This window comes from Mauremys reevesii, linkage group 9 (assembly GCF_016161935.1).
Source record: "Mauremys reevesii isolate NIE-2019 linkage group 9, ASM1616193v1, whole genome shotgun sequence".
Classification (NCBI taxonomy): Eukaryota; Metazoa; Chordata; order Testudines; family Geoemydidae; genus Mauremys; species Mauremys reevesii.
In genome coordinates, this window is record NC_052631.1 from 58,406,824 (window position 1) to 58,433,261 (window position 26,438).

At 51.7% G+C, this 26,438-nt stretch overlaps 1 protein-coding gene across 5 annotated transcripts in view; it reads right to left on the bottom strand.

Moving 5' to 3' along the window:
* Window positions 1–26,438, bottom strand: part of DGKK (diacylglycerol kinase kappa) — a 193,422-nt gene that overhangs the window by 58,665 nt on the left and 108,319 nt on the right. For all 5 annotated transcript variants that reach the window (XM_039488324.1, XM_039488323.1, XM_039488319.1 and 2 more), the window contains 6 exons: window positions 24,219–24,299; window positions 17,233–17,337; window positions 12,800–12,932; window positions 12,062–12,168; window positions 4,435–4,560; window positions 3,572–3,674 (listed from right to left, as the gene is read on the bottom strand). In XM_039488324.1, the coding sequence (XP_039344258.1) occupies window positions 3,572–3,674; window positions 4,435–4,560; window positions 12,062–12,168; window positions 12,800–12,932; window positions 17,233–17,337; window positions 24,219–24,299 (655 nt within the window). The remainder of the gene's footprint in view (window positions 1–3,571; window positions 3,675–4,434; window positions 4,561–12,061; window positions 12,169–12,799; window positions 12,933–17,232; window positions 17,338–24,218; window positions 24,300–26,438) is intronic.

Genomic DNA, 26,438 nt, shown 5'->3' on the forward strand with positions numbered 1-26,438 from the left:
GCAAGGCCCAGTTCTCCTCCCACACCAGTGTAAATCAGCAGTAACTCCATTACAGCCACATTTACACAGCGCTGGCTGGATCCTGGGGTTAGAGTCAGCACTGTTAAGTGCTTCTCAGCTAGCCCCAGTAGCATTTGCAGAACCTGAACCTTCACTCTGAGAGGGTTCTGTCTGCAGCGAGGGACCCAAGCCTGAAGCAATGCCTGCGTCTGCAGACAGACAGACTGAAACAATCACCAGAGAAGCCTGTTGCAACTGTAAATCAGCATCGCCCTGTTGACTTCAGTGCACAGCGGGAGATGTGGCTCAGTGTTGTGCCAAGAACAGAGCAGCGGGTTTGCTGATCCAGAAGCCCAATGACGGGAATTCCACTGAAACTCTTTCACCGCTGATCAATCTGGCAGAAACACCCCTGTTACTCTGGGATAGTGGCACAGTGGTGTGAGCAGCACCCTGTCACATCCCATCCTCAGCCTGACTCCAATAGATAATGGCTGAAGCAAAGCCTCTAGCTGGGGGGGGAGGGTTGTACATGGGGGTTGTCCACTATAGATGGCTACCAGGGAATCGGAGCAGGCCCCAAAAAAAGCATCTGGGATGGTAAAAGGATCAAGAGTTGGAGGGAACAGAGGACAGAGTCAGTACTCACAGCCAAGCGAAGGCTCTGGAGGGAAGATTCTGGGCAGCGAGTGCATGAAGGGATGCTACAGAGGGGAACGGGAGTGGCTTGTCTCAGCTACAAGGAGACTGTGCAACCTGGATTTAAAAAGCCGCTGAAGCTCCTCGGCTGATTTGGGGATGGCAGCGAGGCCCAGACAGGGATAACGTCTCCTCAGTTCAAGACCTGGGGAATGTCATCAAAATGCTGCCAGGGACGTAGGAGCCTGAATTCCAGAAATGCCAGAGGCCTCTAAATCCCATTGAAGCAGCAAAGAATCCTGTGGCACCTTATAGACTAACAGAAGTTTTGCAGCATGAGCTTTCGTGGGTGAATACCCACTTCTTCAGATGCAAGCAAGATCCCATTGGCATTCAACGGCTCCCTTCTGAAAATGGACTTCGGCTCCTTTTGAAAACTTTGCCCCAGATGGTCAGCTCAGACCGAGGGGCTGTCAGCAGGCCCTAGCACAGGGTTTTTCACCCCTCCCAGCCTGGCACCACAGTTACAGCAGAAACCCCTTGGTTGGGCAATCTTCCCACCCAGCCACCTAGAAACTGCTGCTCTAACCTTCCTCCCACCTCACCCCGGGATCCTCTCCATGCTCACATTGCTGCAAGAGCCTTCTCCTTTGCAGCTGCTGCTTGGAATGCCCTCCCCAATCCTCCTCTCCATCTCAATTCAAACCCAGTGCTAGCCTCTCTTCCCCACTACCGCCATGGCCCCTTTCCTTTCCCGCTGATGCTCTGGGCCTGCATTGTGTGCCAGGCGCAACACTCGGTCAAAGTTATTTCTGTTCATGCGAGGGACTAATCTTGGATTACAATTTAGACAACACATGGATCTGTGAAATTTGTAACGCTGTGTTGCTCTCGAATTGGGCTTGTCAGCCATACACAGATTCATCAGGCACCTGACTAGATCTCTTACGCGTATACCTGGATCCAGCGGATCGATGGTTGCCCATCTTTACCCGTCTATGACACCTTCCATCCAAGAATCTCAAAGCACTAGTAATACGGTGCCCCTGCTATTACACCCATAAAGTGTTCTCTCACCCTGACAGGGGCTTTCGAATCCGGAGTCTTGGTCACAACACCACCATGCCTGCCGTGCTGTGCCATGCTATATGCACAATGAGGGAACTCCCTCCCAAAGCTGCAGCACGAAGATTAATTGTCCCTCCCCTTTGAAGCTAGGAAAATAATCACAGAAGTAGCCCACTGGGGCAATGCTGCTCATTGCACCGAAATGTATTCCTCCCTCTGCCCATCTGTGCTGAGAAACGGCCCCGGAGCTGCCAACAGGGGTGGGGAGAGCTGCAGAGCATGGCATCGGGTCCCCTCCCTCCCTGCCATTGGCATGAAATCAGAAAATGACACCATATGTGATCGGAGGAGAGACGGGAATGTGCTGTGGGGCATAGGAGTGGCTGAGCATCAGGCCAGGAGAGAGACGTCCCTCATTTTGCACCCTTAGACGGTGCTTCTGCCAGAGCAGCTGGAAGAGGAGAGGAGTGGTGCCTGGATCCTGCAGAAGACAGATCCTACCTTCCCTTGCCTCTGTGACCACAAGGGGAGATCCTCTCAGTAGCTACTTGGAGCAGCTGGTCCCCTGGCAGGACAGAGGCAGAGGAGGAAATAAGGACTCCATCTGCCAGATAGCAAGAAACATAGATGATGCACTGCTCAGGGACCAGAGCAGGACTGTAACCAGGGAAGAGTGAGCACGGCAGCCGCCCAGGGTACAAAGCCGTGGGGGCAGAAAAATGGGGCAGCATGGGGGGCATGCAGGGTCATGTGCCCCCCTGATTTCTGCCTTCCATTTAGTATAGAGATTTTCAAACTGTGGGGCATTGCCATGAGACGCTCCCTGAGGCACTCACTCGCTGCTGGCAACTGGGCTCCACGGGCAGAGGCCAGCTCCATGGGGTGTCGTCTGCTGGCGCCAGGCTCCTTCAGGGGAGAGCCAAGAGCATGTCAGGGGTGCAGCCTGGAGCTGTGCCACCCACTCTGCCTGGGAAGCACCCGGCCGTGTAGAGGTGGCCTGGTTTGGGGAGCAAGGCAGGGAGGGTTGCCAGGCAGCCAGCCAGCACCCTGGTTCCCACAGCGTGGAGAGCCAGGGGCCTAAGGGGCTCCCACCAACTTCCGATCCATCGGCTCCTGGGAGGAGGTGTCCCCCCAGTTTGAAAACCTCTGTGTTAAATGAAAGGCAGAAATCTGGGTGGGACATGACCCCACATGCCCTGCCTCAGAATCGCTTCTAGGGGGCGCCAATATTCTTGCTTACCCAGTTAACTAAAATACCTCGTTACGGCTCTGGACTGGGGTCTGGCAGGCCACATAGATAACACAGCAAGGGATGCAGGTAAGAGATGGGGCTGGGAAGGATGGAGAGGCGGCTCCCAGCATGAACCATGCAGCGAGTTGCCTGCATTGATCTTTCCCATTTCTTAGCCATTCAAAGGCACTTTCCCTGCTCAGGAAGTAATCGTGGCTCCATCTGCAGGGAAGCAGGAGCTGCAAGTGCCTGGCTAAGTGGATTGAGAGGTCAGCCTCAGCATAGCTCCAGCATAGGGCCTCCAGGGCTCCTACATGGCAGCCAGTACATTCTGGAGAGTGCCAGCTCCTTCCCTGTGTCCCCTGCAGCAGCAGGGCAGCGTGGGGTGGATTTCTGCCAGCAATGTCGGCGCTTCAACAAGCTGCAACAGGGTCCAGTCTATAGTCCTCTGGATCAACTGTATTGGACACCCCGGAAAGATGAACAAGCTCAGTGGGCCACAAGGTCTCAGAGACTCAGTTCCAGCCATTCAGGACACTCTAATCAAGCTCAAAGGAAGTGCCTTCCCACGTCCCCCTACCAGCTCTGCCCCAGCCTGACTGGCAGCCAGTAGTCCTTGGCTCCAGTACTCACCATCAGAGTCGATGCTGTTCAGGGCAGTTGGCGGGATTATGGAGACCTTGTACTGTCCTAAGGGGCACTTCTTCCCAAAGAGCTCTTTGCAGGCGCTGTGAACCTAGGGTGGACAAAGCAGCAGGAGAGAGCATGAGCTTACTGGCCGAAAGGGTGGGAGCTTAGTCTAGTGGTGAGAGCAAGAGGCTGGGAGCGAGAAGACATTGGTCTCTTCCCAGCTCTGTTACTGCCCTGTTGTGTGATCTTGGGCAAATCACATCCCTGCTCTGTGCCTCAGTTTCCCCACTGGTAGCAGTGGGGACAATAATGCTCATCTACTGCACAGGAAGGTGTGAGGCTCCATCAGTTAGTGTCTGTGGAGAGCATGAGAAAATAGGCTGAAGCCAGCCTCTAGAGCCCAACACCCCCATTCCTGGGGGGTTGGAATCTGGATCCAGATGCAGATCATGTGGCTGGAGACCCTTTCATGTCCATTACTATTCTGAGTGGAAGTGGTGGCTGCCCAGCTCCATTGCCTGTTTCTCTGAGCAACGTGGGTAGGGTTTTTTTTCAGTGGATAACGCCCATCGGCAGCCATGGGCATGGCTTTGTAACACGCCTGTAGCCGTGCTGGATGTGGGTGCTACAGCGGTGCTGCCACGTAGCTGTGTTTGAGAAGGACTTCAAACACGCTATGACCACCGAGCCCCAGCACAGGCAGAGCTATGTGTCTGCATCCACAGTCGTGGCTATGGCATGGAAGGTGTACAATACCCATATCTGATCCAAAGAAATAATAGAGGCCAAGGCACTCAGATACCATGGTGATGGGCATGGTCTGAGAGAACAGAATAGAGAAGGGGGTGGGAGGGAGAGGGTCTTACAATGGCCTTGCACCAGAGGCACCTCCAGTCCTGCAACCGCCGGACACTGCCACAGGTCCTGTCGCACACGGCACACCGAGCGCTCACGGGCAGGTTTCCCTCCAGCCACTGATGGGGCATGGCTACCTGAAGAGAGGAGGGCAAAGGAACAGGTCAATTACCTGGCTTGCAGCCTGGCCACAGACACATTCTGTTCTCACCTCTACCTGCTGGGGCATCTTGGGCAAGTCACACCAAAGCTCCGTGCCTCAGTTTCCCCACTAGGGATGATCATACCGGCCTCCATTGGAAAGTGCTTTGAGATCTGCAGATTGAAGTGCTGCATAAATGCTAGGAGCTAGTGCGTGAAAATGCCCCTTCAGTATCCAGCAGGGCCTGTGAAACCAGTTGTGTTGGGCATTGTGGGAGGGGCACCATTTGTCCACTTCAGCTTGGCTTTCATTGCCCGCCCTTCTTCCACCAGCCTCTGTTTCTGAGGGTAATTCCAATGACTGAGATGCCAAAGCACCTAATCACACCAGAAAATCAGCTGTCTATTTGATGGTGTCTAACCAGCCTACCTTGTCTGGCCCAGCTGGCTACACTGCCTTGATGGAGGGCGGGAGGAGAGGAGTGTAGCTGGGTTTTCAAAGCCTCTCAGAGTCCCATCCCTCTGCCCAGCAAGCCTCTGGAAAAGACTTCACACCACCCACTCTGAAGAGCACCAGCACCCCCCTGTGGCCAGCCACAGAGGAGTGCCAGCTCCAGCATAGTGGAGAGGGCTGGGACCGCTCTAGATACCCCCCCACCCCCCCGACCCCGCTCCATGTTCTACTGTGAGTTATAATCATCGTCAGCAGCATCTGAGTCAGCCCCTCCTCTGGGCATCGCAGTGCACCATCTCCAATCCGTGCCTGCCTTACCCCTGGCAGCCGCACAGGCTGCGGAGTCAGCGGGGCTTGTGGCAAAGTGGGTGAGTCACTGAGCAGAGTTTGGATCTGGCAACATTTTACATCCACTCTGCTCATGGTTAAACAGCAGGGACAGCGGGGCAGAGGATGACGACACTCTGCAGCCATGCCATGCACTTGGGCCATCTCCCGGGCCCTGGCCACTGGCTCATTGGAAGATGTCCGGCCTGGCTCACAATGCACAGACTCCTCTCCGAGAGCCTTCGGCACAGCATGCTGATGCTTTTAAAAAGCTGCTCTCCTGTATTGGCTGTCGCCTTGAGACACCAAGGCCAGGACACCAGAGAGTCGCCCATTCATTATAATGACTCAGAGATAGAGTCTTCTCGCTGAATAGCTCCCTGGCACTGACTAAAGGAAAGCAGCATCCAGGGGCTCTGCAAGGACCTCCACCGCCACAGGAGAAAGTCACTAGTGCCTCTTCTATCCTAGGCCAGCATGGGAGCATGGTCTCATCCCAACAGCCTCCCCATCCGCCTCCAGGGCCTGACTCGGACCAGGTCTCAACATGGGCCCAGAAGGAGGGACACCCTCACAGCAGGGGCAGCTGGGGGGATTCATGCCCCTAGCACAAAGACGAGAGAGAGGATTCCTGGGCCACATCCTTGCTCAAGCAAAGCAGGCAGTGGGGATGTTGCTTGGAGACAGGCAATAGAATTGGAGATGAAGGGGCACCAGAACGTCTCATCCACCCACTGGTGGGGCCCATGCAGAACTGTTCTGGGGTCGTTCTAAGTGCAGTTGTTCTAACTCCTCCGGAGGAATTAGCTCCCGATCCTGGATTGTGGGAACTTGGCAGATAAGTATTTGAGAGCTGAAGTGTTTAGACTTCAAGGTCGAGGCTAGTTTTTATCTGCTGGTAGGCAGTAAATAGGATGATAAGTCAAACAGGTGTTAGGATGATAATTACCCTATGGGGTTACAGCTGCGGCTGTGTAAAATTTTGTTAACCAATTAGCAACTGCTTGCTTGCCTGCTTCAAGAGTATAAAGATGTATGCTGGAGAGAAATAAAGAACCTTTGCTGCCAATCAAACTGACTGAAGAACTTTGTTCATATACGCCTGCGATGCAACAAAAATCCTGTAGTATTTACACCATTTATTTGTTGTGCTTTGTTTTTGTTTGGTGTTGTTGGGGTTATGTTAAGAATTGCATGGTTATATAGGTTGGCTTTATAAAGTTTTAATTTTGGTTTGTGATAGATTGTAGTGTTATGATGTTATGAGTTGGGAATGTTTTGCTTATGCCTTTTTTCTTTTTTTTATTTTGAGAAAAGGCGGGAGATGTGGGAACTTGGCAGATAAGTATTTGAGAGCTGAAGTGTTTAGACTTCAAGGTCGAGGCTAGTTTTTATCTGCTGGTAGGCAGTAAATAGGATGATAAGTCAAACAGGTGTTAGGATGATAATTACCCTATGGGGTTACAGCTGCGGCTGTGTAAAATTTTGTTAACCAATTAGCAACTGCTTGCTTGCCTGCTTCAAGAGTATAAAGATGTATGCTGGAGAGAAATAAAGAACCTTTGCTGCCAATCAAACTGACTGAAGAACTTTGTTCATATACGCCTGCGATGCAACAAATGGTGATGATTGAATGAGGACAGTGTTGGTGGCCTGAACTGAAAGGAGAAAAAGAGGCGCACCTGAGTCTCAGTGTCGCGCACCTGAGCTCAGTGTCGGCGGCGGCTGCAGGGCGTCCGCGCACCTGAGTTCAGTGTCAAGAGGCGCACCTGAGCTCAGTGTCGAGTGGCAAGCCGCAGGGCATCTGAAAGAGAGGCACACCCAGCCCAGAGGTGAGCAGCTAATATGGGAACCACTGCATCAGCGGAAGAAAGGACGGTGCATGAATGTTTGATCGTTATCCCGTCTGCTGCGGTGGGGACGGAGAAGGGGACTTTCTGTTCAACCCAGTACAATTTTTGATAAAACTGTTTGGGAGCGGCTAGGCTCCGAGCTTTGGAAGTCGGTGGCTCAGGGCGATAAGGAGGCCTTCTCCCTGAGTCCAGTATGGAATAAGGCGAAGGAGATAGTAGAAACTCTCGTGGCCGAGGCAGGAGTGCAGGTGGCCCTTTCTGAGCTTTGCCGGAATGCCTTCTGTGTTGCGGTTGGAGCCAGAGAGTTTTTCGTGGTGAGGACACGGTGATACCTTTGGCTTCCAACCCCTACCCTATGGATGATGTTGCGCTACCCTCCAATGTGGCTCGACATGATTGATCCTGCTACGGTCCTGTTACCCCGATACCCGAGCCTATGGAGACAGCCTTGCTCCAAAGCCATGCCGTGTCCACGGGACCTGGAACATGTGCCAAAGCCATATCCCGATTTGACTCCGTTTACTCAGTCTGATGCCTTCTATAAGGAGATGGAGCGCCAGGGTCGACAGCTGCAGCATATATGTGACAAGTTGGACCAATTGGAAGGTCTTCCACCTGGATCATCGCGATCGCATCTTCACAAGTGCTTTCATTGGGACCCTCCAACTGGGGACCCTCCGGATCCGGTACAGCGCTGGCATGGAGTTTTAAGAGAAGCCATCCTTGAAGGTCTAACACCTGAGGCCTTTCCGGTGATTACGCCAGACCCTCAACACCCTAATTATAGCCTTTGGATTGGAAGTTGATCCGTGAGGCACAGAAATCGATCATGGCTTATGGACTAGATAATCCGTATGTACAGTCTATCATTGAACAGGTATTTGCTGGCCAAGCAATGTGTCCGATGCGATTAAGCTAGCTGACATGCTTCTTACACCTACACAGAAATTGTTGTGGAAAGATGATTGGGCTAAGAGAGTTGACTTGGCTCTTGTCCGCAATTTGGATTTACGGATGATGATCCTCGGCGTGGCCACTGCTGATTGTTGACCCGCATTTGCAAGCCCGCCTCGATCCCGGATCCTGCAGCAATCGCAGGAACTGGCTTTGGCTGCCTTTAAAGCGGTGCCCCAGATGGGAAAGGAAAGCGCCCTCCCTACGCTAAAATTATGCAAGGCCCATCGGAACCGTATTCCACCTTTTGGATCGCCGAGAGGCTATTGATAGATCTCCTAATCTGACGCCAGAGGCCAGAACTGCAGTTGGACTTGATCTTGCAACCCAGAATGCAAATCCCACTTGCCGTATATTAGCCACCTTGCCCAAGACTGCGACCCTGATGGAAATGATTGAGGCATGTGGTAGGGCCGCTATGCTTGAGGAGACGGATAAGGCAGCAATTCATGCTAAGGCACAGGCCTCTGCACTGGCCGTGGCATTACAACCCCTGCTCGGGCGACAGCGGGGCTAGAAAACCTAGAAAACCCGGGCATTTCGACTGCCCTATGCAAAATGAGCAGCGGGCCTCTGATGTGTTACCTGAAGCTGCAACTGGCGCTTGCACGATGTGATAAGTTTGGACATAGAAGGATGGAACACCACTGCCGGAAGCGGATCACGGAGCGCCTGCCTCAACCAGCAACCCGGCTGCCTGGAACACCTCACGGAGCAACCCGTGGCAGTGCGGAGTGGATTTGGCCACAGCGACAGATGTAGTTTTAGAGACTGACGAGGTTCAAGTTCTTTCTTCCAACACCGATGGTCCATTAGGATTTGGCCTGAGTGCCCTTTTGATTGGCCAACATCAAAACAAGGTATTTTTGTTTTGCCTGGCCTTATTGATGCCGATTATACGGGAATATTGGGATAATGGTACGTGCCCTTTGTCCCCTGTGACTATAACTGCTGGTACACGTCTTGCTCAGTTAATACCTTTCGAGGATGTGTGGGTCTCGAGGGTTTGGATCCACTGGCCCTCCCACACTGCCTTTGCTATGGACATCACGAACTGCTCGGCTTCAGGGATCCGATGGGCGGCAGATCACTCAGGAAGCTCTTATGGGGATGCAATGCAGAGTGGGGTAACTGAGGCACCTGTGGACAGAGGTAGAAGATCCTGTGTTTACCTTGGAATCAGAGCCCACTGAAGCGGTTGCAGCTGAGGCCCCATGCAGAATGATGTAGGAGATGCGCCATCTAACCTAGTATCAGAATGCCCAGGGCAGTTGTAAATGGGGCCCTCTACAGAGCAACATGTGTCCTCAAGAACTGCCTGTGTGTGGAAAGGGAGACGAAGAGGAGCAAGAGAATTTAGCTGTGCAGCTGGCAGATACTGGCTCACCCATTTTTAGTACTGAAAGCTCTGGGGCTCAAAAAACATTTGTGCCTGTTACAGCTGCAGCAATTGAAGAACAAATCATTGCAGAAACTGTAACATCTATGAAAACCTCAGCTGAAACTTTAAAGCCTTTAGAAGCAGTGCCTGGAAAACTATTTCCTGAACTAGTCCAAGATATTACCACTGCTCATTCAGGATGGTAATGAGGCTGCAAACAGTAGGACTGAAGAAACTGCAACAGTGTCAGTATTAGAGATGACTGCTGCAATGGTGGATGGAATGACTGAGAAAGCAACAAGATGTACACACCCTGAGCCCCTGGAGAACAACTGCTTGTTAGCTGTGCCAGGATCCCGTTTGTTTGATCCTCCTGATTGATTTAATTGATTGAAATAATTTTTGCTTTGCCTGAATGTATAGGATGATATCCTGATAATTTCCCGTCCCAGAACTTGAACCACGATGGTGGTGGAACAGAAGAAAAAACACTCACATCATTGATATTGCCAATGTCTAGAAATTCCTGACTAAAAGGGCATTGAGAACTGACCCTAGTAAAGAAGCAAAGAATTGCACACTGGCAGGAAAAATGTGGGACTCCTGCTAAAAATGTGGTATTGATTGGATTTTGGGGTTTATTTTACAGGCTGCGCCCTGTGTTGTGGAATTTTTTTAGCATGTATTGCCCTCCTAATTGGATTGTAAATGGTATTCCCCATTACTACCCCTGTTTTTAGAGCCTAATTGTTTTTGTTTTAAAGTTTGAGAAAACTCAGCCCAAAGGTTTGTTGAGTATTCTCAAAGGGGGGGGGAGTTTATGGTGTTATTTAGGCATAGATTTGGGTAATTTGGGAGAATGGCTTTGAATTTATGTGACCCAAAATACCTTTATGTAAAGTGCTTTGGATCGGGCCCAGGCAGGCACGCGATAGATAGAGAACTTGAAGAGGAAAAAAGGATCGGGCCCAGGCGGCGGGCAACAGACAACAAGCTTGGAAAACTGGTTGATAACCTTGAGGGTGTAGTTGATAGAGAAGGTAATTAACTACTAGCCAATAATGTTAGGCAGAGTAAAAGTTAACTCTGTGATTGCTAGAGGGAACAGCAGTTGAATTTTGCAAAGTTGCTAAAGAGTAAAGTTTTGGTGTTTTTGAAATGTTTGTAAATAAATTTAGGTAAAGATATTAGTTTGTAATTGTTTGGCTATAAATAATTTTGTTGTATTAGCTGAAGAATGTATATAGTGCTATGTAATTGTAATTGTATTAGGCTACGGGCATATAAGTGGTGATTTTTTTTTGTGTTTAAAAGTAGAAGTTAATAGTAAGAACCCTTAAGCTGTGAATGGCTTTGAATTCAGAAGTAAGTCAGGATGCAATTGTATTACTGTAAATGATTTAATTGATGATGTAATTTTTTTTTTGCCTGATAGTACTAAGGGTATTTGTATATTGTATGTAATGATTGCTTGCCCAGTAGGGGTAGTTTTGTTTTGTTTTTTAGATCTTAAGAAAATTGGTGTTAGCTGCATAGCATTTTATGTACCATGCATTTATTTATAGAGTTAAATTTATGTTCTGTGTCTTATGTTTGTTTGTTTGTTTGTTTGTTTGTTTTTCTGGCCAGAATTGTCTTTTGCGTTTTATGTGGTTTATGTTGTGTTTTTTCTAGGACCCCCTCCTCAGTGTCAGTTTGATCGCCTGACATCTGAGGATGATTTAATAATAGAAGTTTGCCACAAGTTGGTGTGCTATAGAGAAGGGGGGAATCCTGTAGTATTTACACCATTTATTTGTTGTGCTTTGTTTTTGTTTGGTGTTGTTGGGGTTATGTTAAGAATTGCATGGTTATATAGGTTGGCTTTATAAAGTTTTAATTTTGGTTTGTGATAGATTGTAGTGTTATGATGTTATGAGTTGGGAATGTTTTGCTTATGCCTTTTTTCTTTTTTTTATTTTGAGAAAAGGCGGGAGATGTGGGAACTTGGCAGATAAGTATTTGAGAGCTGAAGTGTTTAGACTTCAAGGTCGAGGCTAGTTTTTATCTGCTGGTAGGCAGTAAATAGGATGATAAGTCAAACAGGTGTTAGGATGATAATTACCCTATGGGGTTACAGCTGCGGCTGTGTAAAATTTTGTTAACCAATTAGCAACTGCTTGCTTGCCTGCTTCAAGAGTATAAAGATGTATGCTGGAGAGAAATAAAGAACCTTTGCTGCCAATCAAACTGACTGAAGAACTTTGTTCATATACGCCTGCGATGCAACACTGGATCAGATTGGGCTCTCACGTACGTGGTGGTAAGTCTGGACAAAGTGCACTGACTCCATGGTGCTACTCCTGATTCACACCCATATAACAAAAGCAGGCCCACTTAGCCTACTGCTTCCTTTACGCGGGTAGGTCCAGAGCTAAAGCCATTGGCATCCTTGCTCAAGAGGGGTTGGCTGGTTCGGTGGCTGGCCCGGGGGTATATGAGGGCAGTGCCCTTCTTGGCAGGGGAGGGGGAGGGAAGGAAGTGCTTACCCCATCTTCATCCTCGAGGATGTCATTTCCTATGGAGGCCAGCGTGGTCCACTTGCAGTTGTTGGTGGCTCTCACAGCGCAGCGCTTGTGGGCTTTGAACTTGCAAACTAGTAGCAAGAGAGATGGAAAAGCCTGGAGGAGTGGGAAGGTGGCAGGGACAGCTTCCCCTCGCCACACAGTCCTCCCTGTTCCAGAATCCCCCAGACGGACACCAACGCTTGGTCCATGGGCTTGACCCTTCTCTCACAGGGAACACCGCTTGGTTGCAGCAGTGCTGAATGAAGCCCATAGCAACCAACACATGTGCAGAGGTGCCTGTCCCCTAGCATGGGCACCAGCATCCATCCCATCAGAGTCCTATGGACCAGAGCTCCTTGCACCATGTCCCATTGGCTGCATTCTGCAGGGGTCGTGCACCTGGTACTAGTGCATCAGAGACAGGACACTGGGGTAGAGGGACTCCAGTCTGATCGTGACATTCTCCCCACCCATGTCCCTTCTAACCCCAATCATTCTTCCCAAGCGCCTACCTTCTGCCCTCCATTTCCCCTCCTCTCTGTCTTATTTAGCATCCTGGCTTGGCTTAAGCAATTCCTGTGCCCACCAGATGAGCAGCCAGGAGATGCATCCTGTGGCCAGCTCAGCTAGGCTTTGGCAAGCATTCCCTACCAATCCCCCCTAAGGTCAGACCCACTCCATCTGTTCATGGTTGCAGAGCAGGGGTTGATGAGCTGGTACCTTCGCAGGAAAGTCCATGGGAAGTGACCCCTGACAGGGCCTCGCGGCACACGTTGCAGAAGGTGGGTCGGGCGTGGGAGCAGGCGTACCAGTTATGCATCCCAGAGAAATGCTCCATGTTGAACTGCGTGGCCTGCAATGACAAAGAGAATTGAGGTGTGTTTAGTGTGAGTTGGAAAGGCAGCGGGAGCAGGCAACAAATCCCAGAGAGCAACTGGGGACTTTCTCAAATGTAGCAAGGTTCCAGGACTCCCAGCTCTCGATGGCCCATGCATCTCTTTGTGCCCTGTGCCCGCCCTGCCAGCCTCCAAAATAGGAGGGAGGAACCAACATGGGAGCAAAGAGGATGGCAAAAGGCCAGATTTGCCCAGCTGGGGAATATCCTACCTGATTTCCTCCAGGGATAGGGAGTCTTCAGCCAGCCTGCTGGAAGGCCTGACCACATTTACCATCAGACAAGTGCTTGGAGGCCTACGTGAAATGAGTCAGGGGTTCTTGGCTCAATTCGAGTGGGCAGGTGCCCCAGCCCTGGAGTCCACTCCCCAGAATGGACACTCTCCTTGCCAATATCAGCAGATACATCATGCACCAGCCATAAAGATGGAGCTGGTTCACCACTGCTCCATTCACTAGCACATGCAGCGGTTATGAAAGCCTCAATCTCTTATGCATTCAGATGGGACCGTGTCCTAGTCAGCATGAACTCACCAACCAGCAGTTCCCAACAGGATTCCTGATTATTCTTTTGAACAGACACTTAAGGCATATTTCAGCCAATGTCTCTTCTTCATGATGATAAGCAGCAATGAGAGTAGCTGGAAGATCACACCACAGCTCCCCTTTAAAAGCAATTCTCCACTAGTTTCTAAACATATGGAGATATACCTATCCCATAGAACTGGAAGGAACCTTGAAAGATCATTGAGCCTAGTCCCCTGCCTTCACTAGCAGGACCAAGTACTGTCTCTGAGTTTTTGTTTTTTTTTGTCCCAGCTCCCTAAATGGCCCCCTCAAGGATTGGGCTCACAACCCTGGGTTTAGTAGGCCAATGCTCAAACCACTGAGCTATCCCTCCCCCATGTACGGGCCAGACTCTGCCTGTTCCAGATGGATACAACTGAGCCCTGGGCTCAGTGCAGGTACCTCAGGGATGAGTTTAGTCCTTGGTCTTTAGCCCTCTTATACCTCCCTTTGTAACTGAGATTCCTCTCCCCCTCTCCTCCCTGCATCTTTTCTCCTCCCCCTAGTCCCTTTCCCCTCTGCCCCAAGGCACTTGCCTTCCTCCCATTCGAAATGGGATTTAAGGGTTCTGTTCTGTACATTTCTACTGCCCTTTCTCCAGCACCTGATTAGCAAAGGAGAGAGAGACCTCCACCTTCCTTAACCCACCGCAGCTCCCATGGGTCCTAGGTGCTGCCTGAGGTGGGACCCACCCTGTGGTGTGCCCAAGATTGCTCACTACATTGTTACTGATCGGCTGCGCTCTCACTACCTAGAGAGGAGATCGCTGTGACCCAATCAAACCCACAGCAGCTTCTTTGGAATGGCAGCGTTTGCACAGAGCTTTGTGTAGTCAGGGAGAGCCTGGTGTGTTCGGTGGCTAAAGCACGGGACTTGGGACTCCTGGCCTCTAGTCTCAGCTCTGGGAGGCAGCATGGTCAGCTCTGCTGCCCCCCGCCAACCCTACCCCAGTCTTCACCCACCTCTGCAGTGGGAGGAGCAAGTACCGGATGCCTGCAGCTGGGGAGTGAATGTGGAGCATTACTGCCCCTCACCCCAGGGCATCGCCATAAGGCCTAGGCACAGTCTAGCCCAGAGGTGGGCAAACTACAGCCCCTGGGCCACATCCAGCCCGTGGGACCCTCCTGCCCAGCCCCTGAGCTCCTGGCCCAGGAGGCTCGCCCCCTCCCCTGCAGCCTCAGCTCACTGCGCCGCTGACGCAATGCTCTGGGTGGCCAGGCAGTGCAGCTGCAGAGCTGCAGCCTGAGCTGGTGCTCTGGGCAGCACGGCTGTAGTGCCACCAGCCACCGGTGCTCCAGGCAACGTGGTAAGAGGGCAGGGGAGTTCGGGGTGGTGATCAGGGGGCAGGGGTGTGGATAGGGGTCAGGGTGGTCAGAAGGTGGGGAACACGGGTGGTTGAATGGGGGCAGGAGTCTCAGGGGGCAGTCAGGAAGGAGGGGGGGTTGGATGGGGTGGCGGGGGCAGTCAGGGGCAGGGGTTCTGGGGGCGATCGGGGACAGGGAGCAGGGGGTGGTGGATGGGGCAGGAGTCCCGGGGGGGGCATCAGGAGACAGGGAACAGGGGGGGTTGGATGGCATAGGAGTCCCATGGGAGCCACCAGGGGACAGGGAACAGGGGGGTTGGATGGCATAGGAGTCCTGGGGCGAGGCCATCAGGAGGCGAGAAGCGGGGGGGTCGGATAGGGGTTGGGGGCCAGGCCACGCTTGGCTGTTTGGGAAGCACAGCCTCCCCTAACTGGCCCTCCATTTGATTTTGGAAACCTGATGTGGCCCTCAGGCCAAAAAGTTTGCCCGCCCCTGGTCTAGCCCCTGTGCACAGGCTGAACGGCACTCAGTAAATGAGGCAGGGCTAGCAATGAGTGTGTCGTGGGACCTCGGCGGGCAGGCTGGACAGTGAGCAGCGCATAAGGCAGGGGGGTCAGGGAATAAGGCAGGGACTAGTGCATCCCTCCCTCACTCTGCACCACTTGGGCAGGCACAAGGCGGGGTCCGCCCATGGCTCAGTGAGGCTGAAGAACACTCTTCCAGCAGCCTCGCTCTCTGGTCACTTTCCATCTGGCTCAACATGTGAGGCCAGGAGTCTTGTGGAAACCCAGGTGTGCGCACATTGCTAAAGGCTGCAGCGCAATGCGTACACACAAGGGGGAAGCAGTCAAGTTACACAAGCAAACTTAACATTGGCATTTCCTGACCCCTGGCAGCCTTAGCATTCTCTCCAAGTACTTTCTCGTCTGGCATCACTGGCTGCTCAGCTGGTTCTGTGCTACATGCTGCACTCATTGGCCCAGATCCTCAAAGGCCAATGGGAGTTAGACAACTGAATACCTTTGAAGAGTCAGGCCATTATGACTGGTGGGAATTGAAGCTATAATAAGAATATAATTTTTTAAGAGAGAAATTAATGGCATTTGGGAGCCTAATTGTTTCTGGCTCCTCTGAAGCTCCCAGTCTTCTCGTCCTAATTTGAAAACCTCACATCACAGGGATAATGAATGAGTAGGTCGCAGAAGTCGGGGGAGCAACTGGCGAGGGGTCATGCCATGGCTGTGCTAATGGTAAACAGGCGGGGTGGAAGGACATGCACGTGTGTGATTGTTTAAGCCCCGAGCAGACAAATACGATATTGTGAGGCTGGCGGGTGAGATTCACATTCAAGGAGCCTGAAAACCGAAACCTGCCATATGAGCAGTTCTGCTGGGACGTTTATGCCTGGAAAACTGGTTCCTTAGAGGTGCCACCACTATGCAGGCAGCACCTGGGCACTTATGGCTTTGTTCAAGTCAGATCTCATGTTCTCTGGCCCTGTTAGCCCAGTGCTCACTCTACACACAGTTCTGCTAGAATAACAAATCCTGTGCTACCGCTCCCCTTCCACCTAGCATCTGCTCCCTCACTGACCAATCCTGCTGAGCCATTTCCTATCCTCTGTCCCGGCAAATGTCAGGAGCTTCCTGTAATGAAATGAATGAGCTCTACTCAACATGGATCTGACGTCAGCCCAGTGGGTTTATCCTTGTAAATTAGCAAAACACCAGCAAGTCTCCAAAGAAAAGGGAGACAAATTGGTTTGGCCAGTCATTAATTAATACCAAAGGGGCCAGTTCCTCAGCTGGCATAAACAGACAGCTCCACTGCTTTTAACAGAGCTGCACCAGTTGATACCAGGTGAGGGTCTGATCCACTGTGACGACAAAGAGAAAATCTGCTCCTGGACTGTTAGTCCAGGGAAAGTGACCATTCCAAAGACACACGATGCAACTGACAGCACTTCACCAGAGAGGTCAGAGAGGATTTAAGCATTTTGGGACAGAGGCTGACTTTTTCTTCTCTGTTTGTACAACACCTAGTGCTTTGGGGTCCCGATCCGTGACTCCTTGGTGCTACTGTATTACACCTAGTAAATAATAATAGTAAAAGGCAGAGTTCACATTCAACTGTTCACACACACACACACACACACACACACACACACACAGAGTGTTCACAAGGTCACAGCCAATTGAGGCACAGCATGACTAGCACTGTAAACCCTGTGTCTCATGACACTCTCCCTATGAATAGGGAGAATTTCATCCCTTAGACGAATATTGCTATGATCTCACTGTTTCCCTGTGCCCAGGACAGTTTTACTAACACTCCCTGTCCTGGGCCTACCACCTGGGGACTCCCAACCAGCGTGCAGGCCTCCCTTACCTCATTGATTTCCCACTTCTGGACGGATTTCAAGGCACCGATCCAGTCTTCCATCTCCTTCCGGTTCTCAGCACACAGGATGAGTTTTCGGAATGGTGTGATCACCTAGAGAAGAAAACTGCCCTGCTAAGACAGCTGCAAAGAAAACAGAGACTGCTGGGAGGCCCACAGCTAGTGCAAAGGAGGAAACCCAGACTGCTCCTAGATTGCACTGTCGGAATGGTTACAACACGCAGAGGAAAGCATGCTGCCACCACTCACACCATGCAGGGCTACCAAAAGCGCTGGGGAGATCAGAGTTTCTCTACTCACTCCAGGCAGCAAGGAGCACGGTGCCCACACTCTATTCCGGGGAGCACTCAAGCCAAGCTCCACTTTCCCCCCCGCCCCAGTTCCTAGGGAATCAGAAGGTAGCAGCCCCCCACAAGAGGCTGGTACAGCCCTCCTCAGCTAACACAATCCCAGTCCCAGCCTGGAGTTCTGTGCCCAACTGGAGACAATTACACATATGTTACTGGCCAGCTAGAGGGGGCTCTGGGGCCCAGTCCTGTTCCCACTGAAGTAAGCAACAAAGCTCCCATTGATTTCTGTGGGTGCAGGACTGGGCCCTTGGTGTGCACCAGGGGGGGAAGTGGGGCAATTTGCCCCAGGCCCCGCAGGGGCCACCACGAGAGTTTTTCGGGGGCCCTGGAGCAGGGTCCTTCACTCGCGCCAGAGGCCCCGGAAAACTCTTGCAGGGCTCAGGCCCCTGGAGCATCTTCCGCAGCAATTCGGCGGCGGGGACCCCCTGCCGCCAAAGACCCCAGGCCCCCTGAATCCTCTGGGCGGCCCTGGTGTGCACACTAATGCAGAAGCAATGGGTAAATTGCAGAGTTACAGCAAGGGTGAGTGTGGCCAGTGGTCCAGTGCGGGCCTGCAACAGCCTCCGCTGGAGCTGTGTGTACTGGGGAATGGTCCAGGAGCGCATGCTGCAGATACATACAAAGTGTGTCCTGTTCTAGCAGGAGCTACTAAAGGGAAAAGGGTGGGAGGGCAGACCTTGGAGCCCAGCAGCAGTCCCTGTATGTGAAATTCACCCTTGTGCACAGGAGCAGCCCACAGCTTTAGCACCACACACATCCTACCAAAGTCCATATGGCTGGATTTCAGGGCTGCCCAGAGGATTCAGGGGGCCTGGGGCAAAGCAATTTCGGGGGCCCCTTCCATAAAAAAAAGTGCAATATTATACAATACTATATTCTCTTGGGGGCCCCTGCGGGGCCTGGTGCAAATTGCCCCACTTGCTTCCCCCCCCCCCCCCATGGGCGGCCCTGGGAAAAATAAACCTGCATCTCAGCACAAACCCAGTTTTGAGAAAATTTCTTTACAAGGTATCAGTGGTTCTCAGCATCAGCTAGTGCTCAAAGGCACTAAAGCTCATTAAAAGGGTTGGACAAATATTTTCCATCAAAACTTTTTCTGGATCGAAAACAAGGGGTTTTTAAAAAGCAGAACAAAATCATGGACAATGTCTGCTTTCCTTCAAAAAATTTTGTGTTTTTTTAATTGAAAAGCTGAAATTAGTCTGCCAAAACCTGAATATGGTTTGGGGTTTCAGAAGTGTGTGGCCAAATATTTGCTGCTTGCTGTGTTTGATTGTTTAAAGAAACAATAAAAAAATTCTGCTTAAAAAAAATCAAAAACTTTTGAACCACCTCAGCTTGTGACCAAACGTCTGAGCACATCCAGTCAGAGATTTTTCCAGGTTTCTGATACTCTGCTGGCTTCCTTGACTCACATCTGTCTCCATAACTTTGGGTTCATTTAACTTAGAACATAAGAACAGCCATACTGGGTCAAACCAAAGGTCCATCCAGCCCAGTGTCCTGTCTACCGACAATGGCCAATGCCAAGTGTCCCAGAGGGAGTGAACCTAACAGATAATGATCAAGTGATCTCTCTCCTGCCGTCCATCTCCACCCTCTGACAAACAGGCTAGGGACACCATTCCTTACCCATCCTGGCTAATAGCCATTAATGGACTTAACCTCCATGCATTTAGCTGTTTCCTAGAGACTGGCTCCATGGGGTCCCTCACAAACTGGAGACAGTTACTGTGGGTTTGTCTTTAGTATAGCTTATGTACATACTCCACGAACTGAGCATTTGAGCTTGTTCCAGAATCTGGGATGAGCCTATGTTGTGAAAACTGAAATGCTCAAAGTAGCACATGCATGTGAATGGACACAGGGTGCTAAAATTAAATTAACCGAGGGGTTCTCAAACTGGGGGTTGGGACCCCTCAGGCGGTCACAAGGTTATTACTGGGGGTCCCGAGCTGTCAGCCTCCACCTCAAACCCCGCTTTGACTCCAGCATTTATAATAGTGTTAAATATATTAAAAAGTGTTTTTAATTTATAAGGGGGAGGGGAGTCACACTCAGAGGTTTGCTATGTGAAAAGGGTCACCAGTACAAAAGTTTGAGAACCACTGAATTAACCCCTCTGGATCCTCAGGGAATGCAGGGGAGGGGGGGTCTCCCTTGATCGGGTTGGGAAGGATATTGCTCTTCTCATGTGATCCCTCCCCCAGTGGTTAATTTTAAATGAAGCTACCCTCCCCTGACATGAATCTCCCTATGGCACTGAAATTAAATATAAACTATAATTTGGCATTTGAGAAGTGAAAGGGATGGTAGCCCTAATGGAAAAGCTAACAGCTTGGCTCTTCTGCAAACCTCAAACTGCTGAATGAGCTTTAGGGTAGGGAAGGCTGTGCCTCCCAGACAGCCTGGCCCTGCCCCCTATCCGACCCCCACCCACTTCCTGCCCCCCAACTGCCCGCCCCCCCTCAGAATCCCCAGCCCATCCTGCTCCTTGTCCCCTCACCGTCCCCCAAAGACCGCCCCAACCACCACCCGGGACCCCATCCCTGCTCCCTGCCCCCTGACTGCCCCAACCCCTATCCCCCCCCACCCCCGCTGAGTCCTGACAGACCCCCGGAATGCCCACGATCCAACCCCCCAGCCCCAGACTGCCCCCCCCACCACGGCTCCCTCCCTGTCCCCTGACTGTCCCTGGGACTCCCTGCCACTTATCCAACTGCCCCGGCCCCTTACCCCTCCCTCCTCACCCGGAGCCTCAGCACATCCAGGAGCATCCCTGGACAGCTGCAGCGTGGCTCCAGCGGGGCCTGAGCCCCGCCCCACTCAGAGCTGCATGGTAAGGGGGTGGGGCTGCGAGCTCCAGCAGGGCCTGAGGCCTGGTCTACACTACGCGTTTATACCGAATTTAGCAGCGTTAAACCGATTTAACCCTGCACCTGTCCACACAACAAAGACCTTTATATTGATATAAAGGGCTCTTAAAACCGATTTCTGTACTCCTCCCCGACGAGGGGAGTAGCGCTGAAATCGGTATTGCCATGTCGGATTAGGGTTAGTGTGGCCGCAATTTGACAGAATTGGCCTCCACGCGGTATCCCACAGTGCACCATTGTGACCACTCTGGAAAGCAATCTGAACTCGGATGCACTGGCCAGGTAGACAGTAAAAGCCCCGCGAACTTTTGAATTTCATTTCCTGTTTGCCCAGCGTGGAGCGCTGATCAGCACGGGTGGCCATGCAGTCCCAAATCCAAAAAGAGCTCCAGCATGGACCATACGGGAGATACTGGATCTGATCGCTGTATTGGGAGACAAATCTGTTCTATCAGAGCTCCGTTCCAGAAGAAGAAATGACAAAGCATTTGAAAAAATCTCCAGGCTATGATAGACAGAGGTCACAGCAGGAACTCAACACAGTGCTGTGTGACAAGCGTAATGGAAAGCCAAAGAATCAAATGGACGCTCATGGAGGGAGGGAGGGGGGACTGAGGACTCGAGCTATCCCACAGTTCCTGCAGTCTCTGAAAAGCATTTGCATTCTTGGCTGAGCTCCCAATGCCTGAAGGGTCAAAAACATTGTCGCCAGTGGTTCAGGCAATATGTCGTCAATTTACTCCCCCTCCCCCTTCTCAAAGAAAAGGGAAAAAAATCGTTTCTCGCCTCTTTTCAATGTCACCATATGTCTACTGGATGCTGCTGGTAGACAGGGTGCTGCAGCGCTAAACAGCAGCATCCTTTCCCCTCCCCGGTGGCAGACGGTATGATACAATATGACTGACAGCCGTCCTCATCATCATCCTGTGAGTGCTCCTGGCTGGCCTCGGTGAGGTTGGCTGGGGGCTCCTGGGCAAAAATAGTGTAACCCCTTTGGGGTCTAGAGAGCATGGCCCCTTTAAATCTTTTTCCCAAAGGGGGAGGGGGAGAGTAAGAAAAAAGGAGGGAAACTCCAGGGGGCAGGGCTGGAGCTGGAGGGAGAGAGAGGAGAGCAACATGGCTGGCCCTGGGGAAGGAAGCAGAGAGAACCTGCTGGAGGCCTGAGGAGGACAAGCCTGATCGGGGACAGCCCAGGACAGGAGCCAGGAGAAGTCCTGTGCCGGGGGGAATCACCCGAGAAGGACAGGCCAGAGCTGGACCCAGTATCATGACTGCCCGGAGCTGCCTGGGGCTGTGAGTACTGGGGCTTGTGACTCCGCACTGGGAATAAGGAGGGAGGCTGTTAGATAGTTAAGTGGGGAGGTGGCCGCTCTGTGGGGCTTTGCAGAGAGCGGCAGAAGAGGCACCGGAGGGGTTTGCTGGGGAGAGTTCACTGGCGCTGAAGACGACCAGGAGCACCCAAGACTCACCACCGGACTGGAACTTTGCTCAGGCCTCCTGAACACTGTGTACAGACACATTGCTCGGTATCTGCCCTGTCAGACTGTGCTACCACTGGGTCCGTGGGGCCTTGGTTTGAATGCAGCCTGTTTTACTGCTCCCCCTATATTTCCCCTTGTTGTTTTTCTCCTCCCAGCCCTCTGTAAATAAATATCTCCCTTTGTTATATAGACTGTGCTTTTCCTGTGGGTGGGTGTGTTCACTCTGGGGGTTGGAACAGGTGCCCCTGGGGTGGAAGGGATTTCTCCTGCTGCATTCCTGCACGCGCTGTCTCTTGGCCAGAGCTGCCTGCAGAGCAGACTCCATCTTGGCCACGAGGGCGCTAAAGTTACAATAGGAATGACTCCCGGTCATTCCCTTCTTTAAGCTTTGTGTCCTGGAGATTCAGTCCTGGCAGATGGTGCAAGAAGGCTGGTGACTGTCCTCATCATAACAGCTGGAGGCTGAGCTCCTCTCCCCCTCACCTTTCATGTCTAATGGAGATTCTGGACTATCATAGCAGCGGGAGGCTGTGCTCTTCTCCCCCCCCCCCCACCCTTTAATGAGTAATGGAGATGTCCTGCCTGGAATATCACAGAAGCTGGAGGCTGCCTCCCCCTCATTTTATCTCACTAAAAAGTCAGTGTTTCTTATTCCTGCATTCTTTACTACTTCATCACACAAATGAGGGGATAACTGCCACAGTAGCCCAGGAGGGGTGTGGGAGGAGGGAAGCAACAGGTGGGGTTGTTGCAGGGGCACCCCCTAGAATGGCATGCAGCTCATCATTTCTGTGGGATATCTGGGGCTCTGACCTGGAGCGGCTGTGCTCTCTGGTTCTCTAGTAGACTTGCCCCATATTCTAGGCAGGACTGACTTTATTTTTAGACAAAACATAAAGAAGGGAATGACCTGGGAAGTCATTCCCATTTTTGTCCATGCACCCCCGGTCGACCTCAGCGAGGCCAGCCAGGAGCACCCATGACAGCAGCAGACGGTACAATATGACTGGTAACCGTCATCGCCAATTTCCAAAGCAGCAGATGGTGCAATAGGGCTGGTAACCGTCTCTGCTACCTTGCAAAGGCAAATGAATGCTGCTGTGTAGCACTGCAGTACCGTGTCTGTCAGCAGCATCCAGTACACATATGGTGACAGTGAAAAAAGGCTAAACGGGCTCCATGGTTACCATGCTATGGCGTCTGCCAGGGCAATCCAGAGAAAAAGGGCGCGGAATGATTGTCTGCCATTGCTTTCACGTAGGAAGGATTGAGTGACGACATTTACCCAGAATCACCCGCAACACTGTTTTTGCTCCATCATGCATTGTGATCTCAACCCAGAATTCCAATGGGCAGGGGAGACTGCGGGAACTATGGGATAGCTATGGGATAGCTACCCACAGTGCAACACTCCGGAAATCGACGCTAGCCTCGGTACATGGACGCACACCACCGAATTAATGTGCTTAGTGTGGCCGCTTGCACTCGACTTTATACCATCAGTTTTAAAAAAACAGTTTCTGTAAAATCGGAATAATCCCGTAGTGTAGACATACCCTGAGCTGCCTCTGCTCAGCCTGGAGCTTGCAGCCCCGCCCCCTTACCACGCGGCTCTGAGCGGGGAGAGGCTCGGGCCCCACCAGAGCCACGCTACTGCTGTCCAGGGATGCTCCTGGATGCACTGAGGCTCCGGGAGAGGGGTGGAGGCGGGGTCGGGTCAGGCTGGGGCTGGGGAGGGAGCCTCAGCCATTCTCATGGGGGCCCCTGTGGAGCCTGGGGTCTGGGCCAAATTGCCCCACTTGCCCCCCCCTCTGGGCACCCCTGTGGGATTTCCCCCACAATGCAGCACTAATAGAGCACTAGTTGCCTGGAGGCTCACAACTACTTTTGTTCCTGCCTCTCCCAGCAAAAGGTACTGTTGGGCATCTGCTATAGAAGAGTAATTAATCTCTTGCATCGGGAAACAAATGACCACATGCTGCAGGATGACTTTGCCCATCCTCCACTACCAGGAGATAATCCCTCCTCTGGGACCCCTACCTTCGGGAGTACCCAGAGCATACCCCTTAAGTTCAGTCTGACACTTGGTTTTGAGCGGGAAAGGCCTATTGTGGGAGGGCAGCAGCCCTTCTCAGCTCCTCGACATACAAGGATATCAGCAGGCAGATCGTGATGCAAAGATCGTGAAGCCGAGGCAAGTATTTCCATTGACTTCAGTGGGCGCTGGACCAGGACTGCAGTGAAGTGCGTGAGGTACTGTCCCTTACCGTGAAGCTGTTGTTAATGTTCTTGGTGCTGGTCTCTGCCACGCTGGCATCAGACAGGTCCACCTCATCGAAGATCAGTGACTGGGGAGGCATGAGGGAAAGGGTGACATAGCAGAGACACCAGCAAAGAGACGGCCTCAGCCTTCAGCCCGGTAACTGAACCCATGGAGCCTAGCTCTGCCCAGGGAGTGGAGGGAGATCCTGGGACCCATAGGCTGGGGAGACTGCTTCGCCTTAGCACCTTGGGCACTGACGGAGGGAGAAGGGCTCACCTGATGATCCATGGGACCCCCAAGCAGCCAGAAGAGCAGTCTCAGGCTGCAAAGCTGTTCCTGCCTGCTCCCACTGCCAGAGGGGGAGATCTGGCTGGGTGGCAATCTGTCCTGCTGCCACAAAGGGGGTAGGGTTGGATCATGAGGGGCTAGTCTGCACAGGCTGCAGGATGCTCCAAGCAACCATTTGTTCTGCTTCTGCTCAAGCTGCAAGAGGGCCAGACCCAGGCCTGGTGAAAGTGGGATCACACTGGCCTACACCTGGCCTGCATTTGGGCTGTGGAGTCTATGTAAGGGAAAGTTCTGCCCAGGCAGGCTAGTACGGTGGACCACATTTCCAAGAGTGGCCGGCCAGTGACAATGCATTGATACATAGCCGCCCTGCTTGGGGCACCTGGGTATCTATAGAACCAGGCACCCAAAATGACTGGCCATTTTGGATCATATAGCCTGCTAGGACTCAGCCAGCACAACTCCACAAAGAGAGCCGCTCTGTGTCTGAGCAGAACTCAGGGAATATTAATTAACTATTAGGTTATGGTGGCCTGGTGGACACAATTTCCTTTAACTTCCATGCAGCTTTGGGTGAGGATCCACATGAGAGTCTGTGAAGGAACATAAGTAGCCCATGGGAAAGGCTTACAATGGATTCAAACCTGGTCAAAGTAATTGAGACCAGGGAGTCTAGTGAATGGATGTTCCTCAAGAGGGCAGAGAGTCCTGGAGTGACCTACAGGGGATGGGACGGGGACAGATTCCCTAAGCATTTATTCGCCATCTGGAAAAGCAGGTTGGCATGAGGGGATGCCATTTGTCAATGACACTAAATCGGTCTGATCAGTAATATCCAGACAATGATAAAGCTCATCCTTCCTTGGGGCTGTTGGTCTCTAGATCGCAGAGTGAGGGGCAGCAGAATAAGGATGACAGACTTCACAAAAGCAGACTAAAACTCACAGAAGTGATAGCTGAGGTCCCATGGGAAGAAAATTTAAGGGAAAAGGGAGTTCAGGAGAGCTCAGAGAGACATTATTAAAAGGCACAACAGCAAACTATCCTGGTGCAAAGGAAAGACAGGAAGAATAGTAAGAGGCCAATATGGTCAGAGGCCATCAGGAGCTCTTTAGTGACATGAACATAAAGAAGGAATCCTATAAAAAGCATAAGCATGGACAAATTGCTAAAGATGAGTACAAGAGAATAGGGCAAGCTTGTAGGGACAAAATCAGAAAGGCTAAGGCTACATCTATACTACCCGCCCGGGTCGGCGGGTAGCGTTCGACTTCTCGGAGTTCGATATATCGCGTCTCATCTAGACGCGATATATCAAACTCCGAATGCGCTCCCGTCGACTCTGGAACTCCACCACCACGAACGGCGGTGGCGGAGTCGACGGGGGAGCCGCGGACTTCGATCCCGCGGCATCTGGATGGGTGAGTAGTTCGAACTAAGGTAGTTCGAGTTCAGCTACGCTATTCGCGTAGCTGAACTTGCGTACCTTAGTTCGACCCCCCCCCCCACAGTGTAGACCAGGCCTTAGGCACAAAATGAGTTACACCCAGCAAGGGACATAAAAGGCAATAAGAAGAGGTTCTTTAAATATATTAGGAGAAAGAGAAAGACAGAGAAAAGTGCAGGTCCTCTACTTAGCAGGGAAAGGGAACTTAACTCATGACATCAAGAAAGCTGAGGTGTTTAATGCCTATTTTGCTTCAGCCATCACTAAAAAGGTTGATTGTGACCAGATACCTAACACAATTAATATTAGCAAGGGAGAAGAAACACAAGCCAAATTAGATTCTAGAAAATGTAGCTAAGTTAGATGTATTCAGATCAGCAGGGCCTGATTAAATTCATCCTAGGGCGCTTAAGGAATTAGCTGAGGCAATTTCAGAACCATTAGCAATCATCTTTGAAAACTCCTGGAGGACAGGTGAGGTCTCAAAGG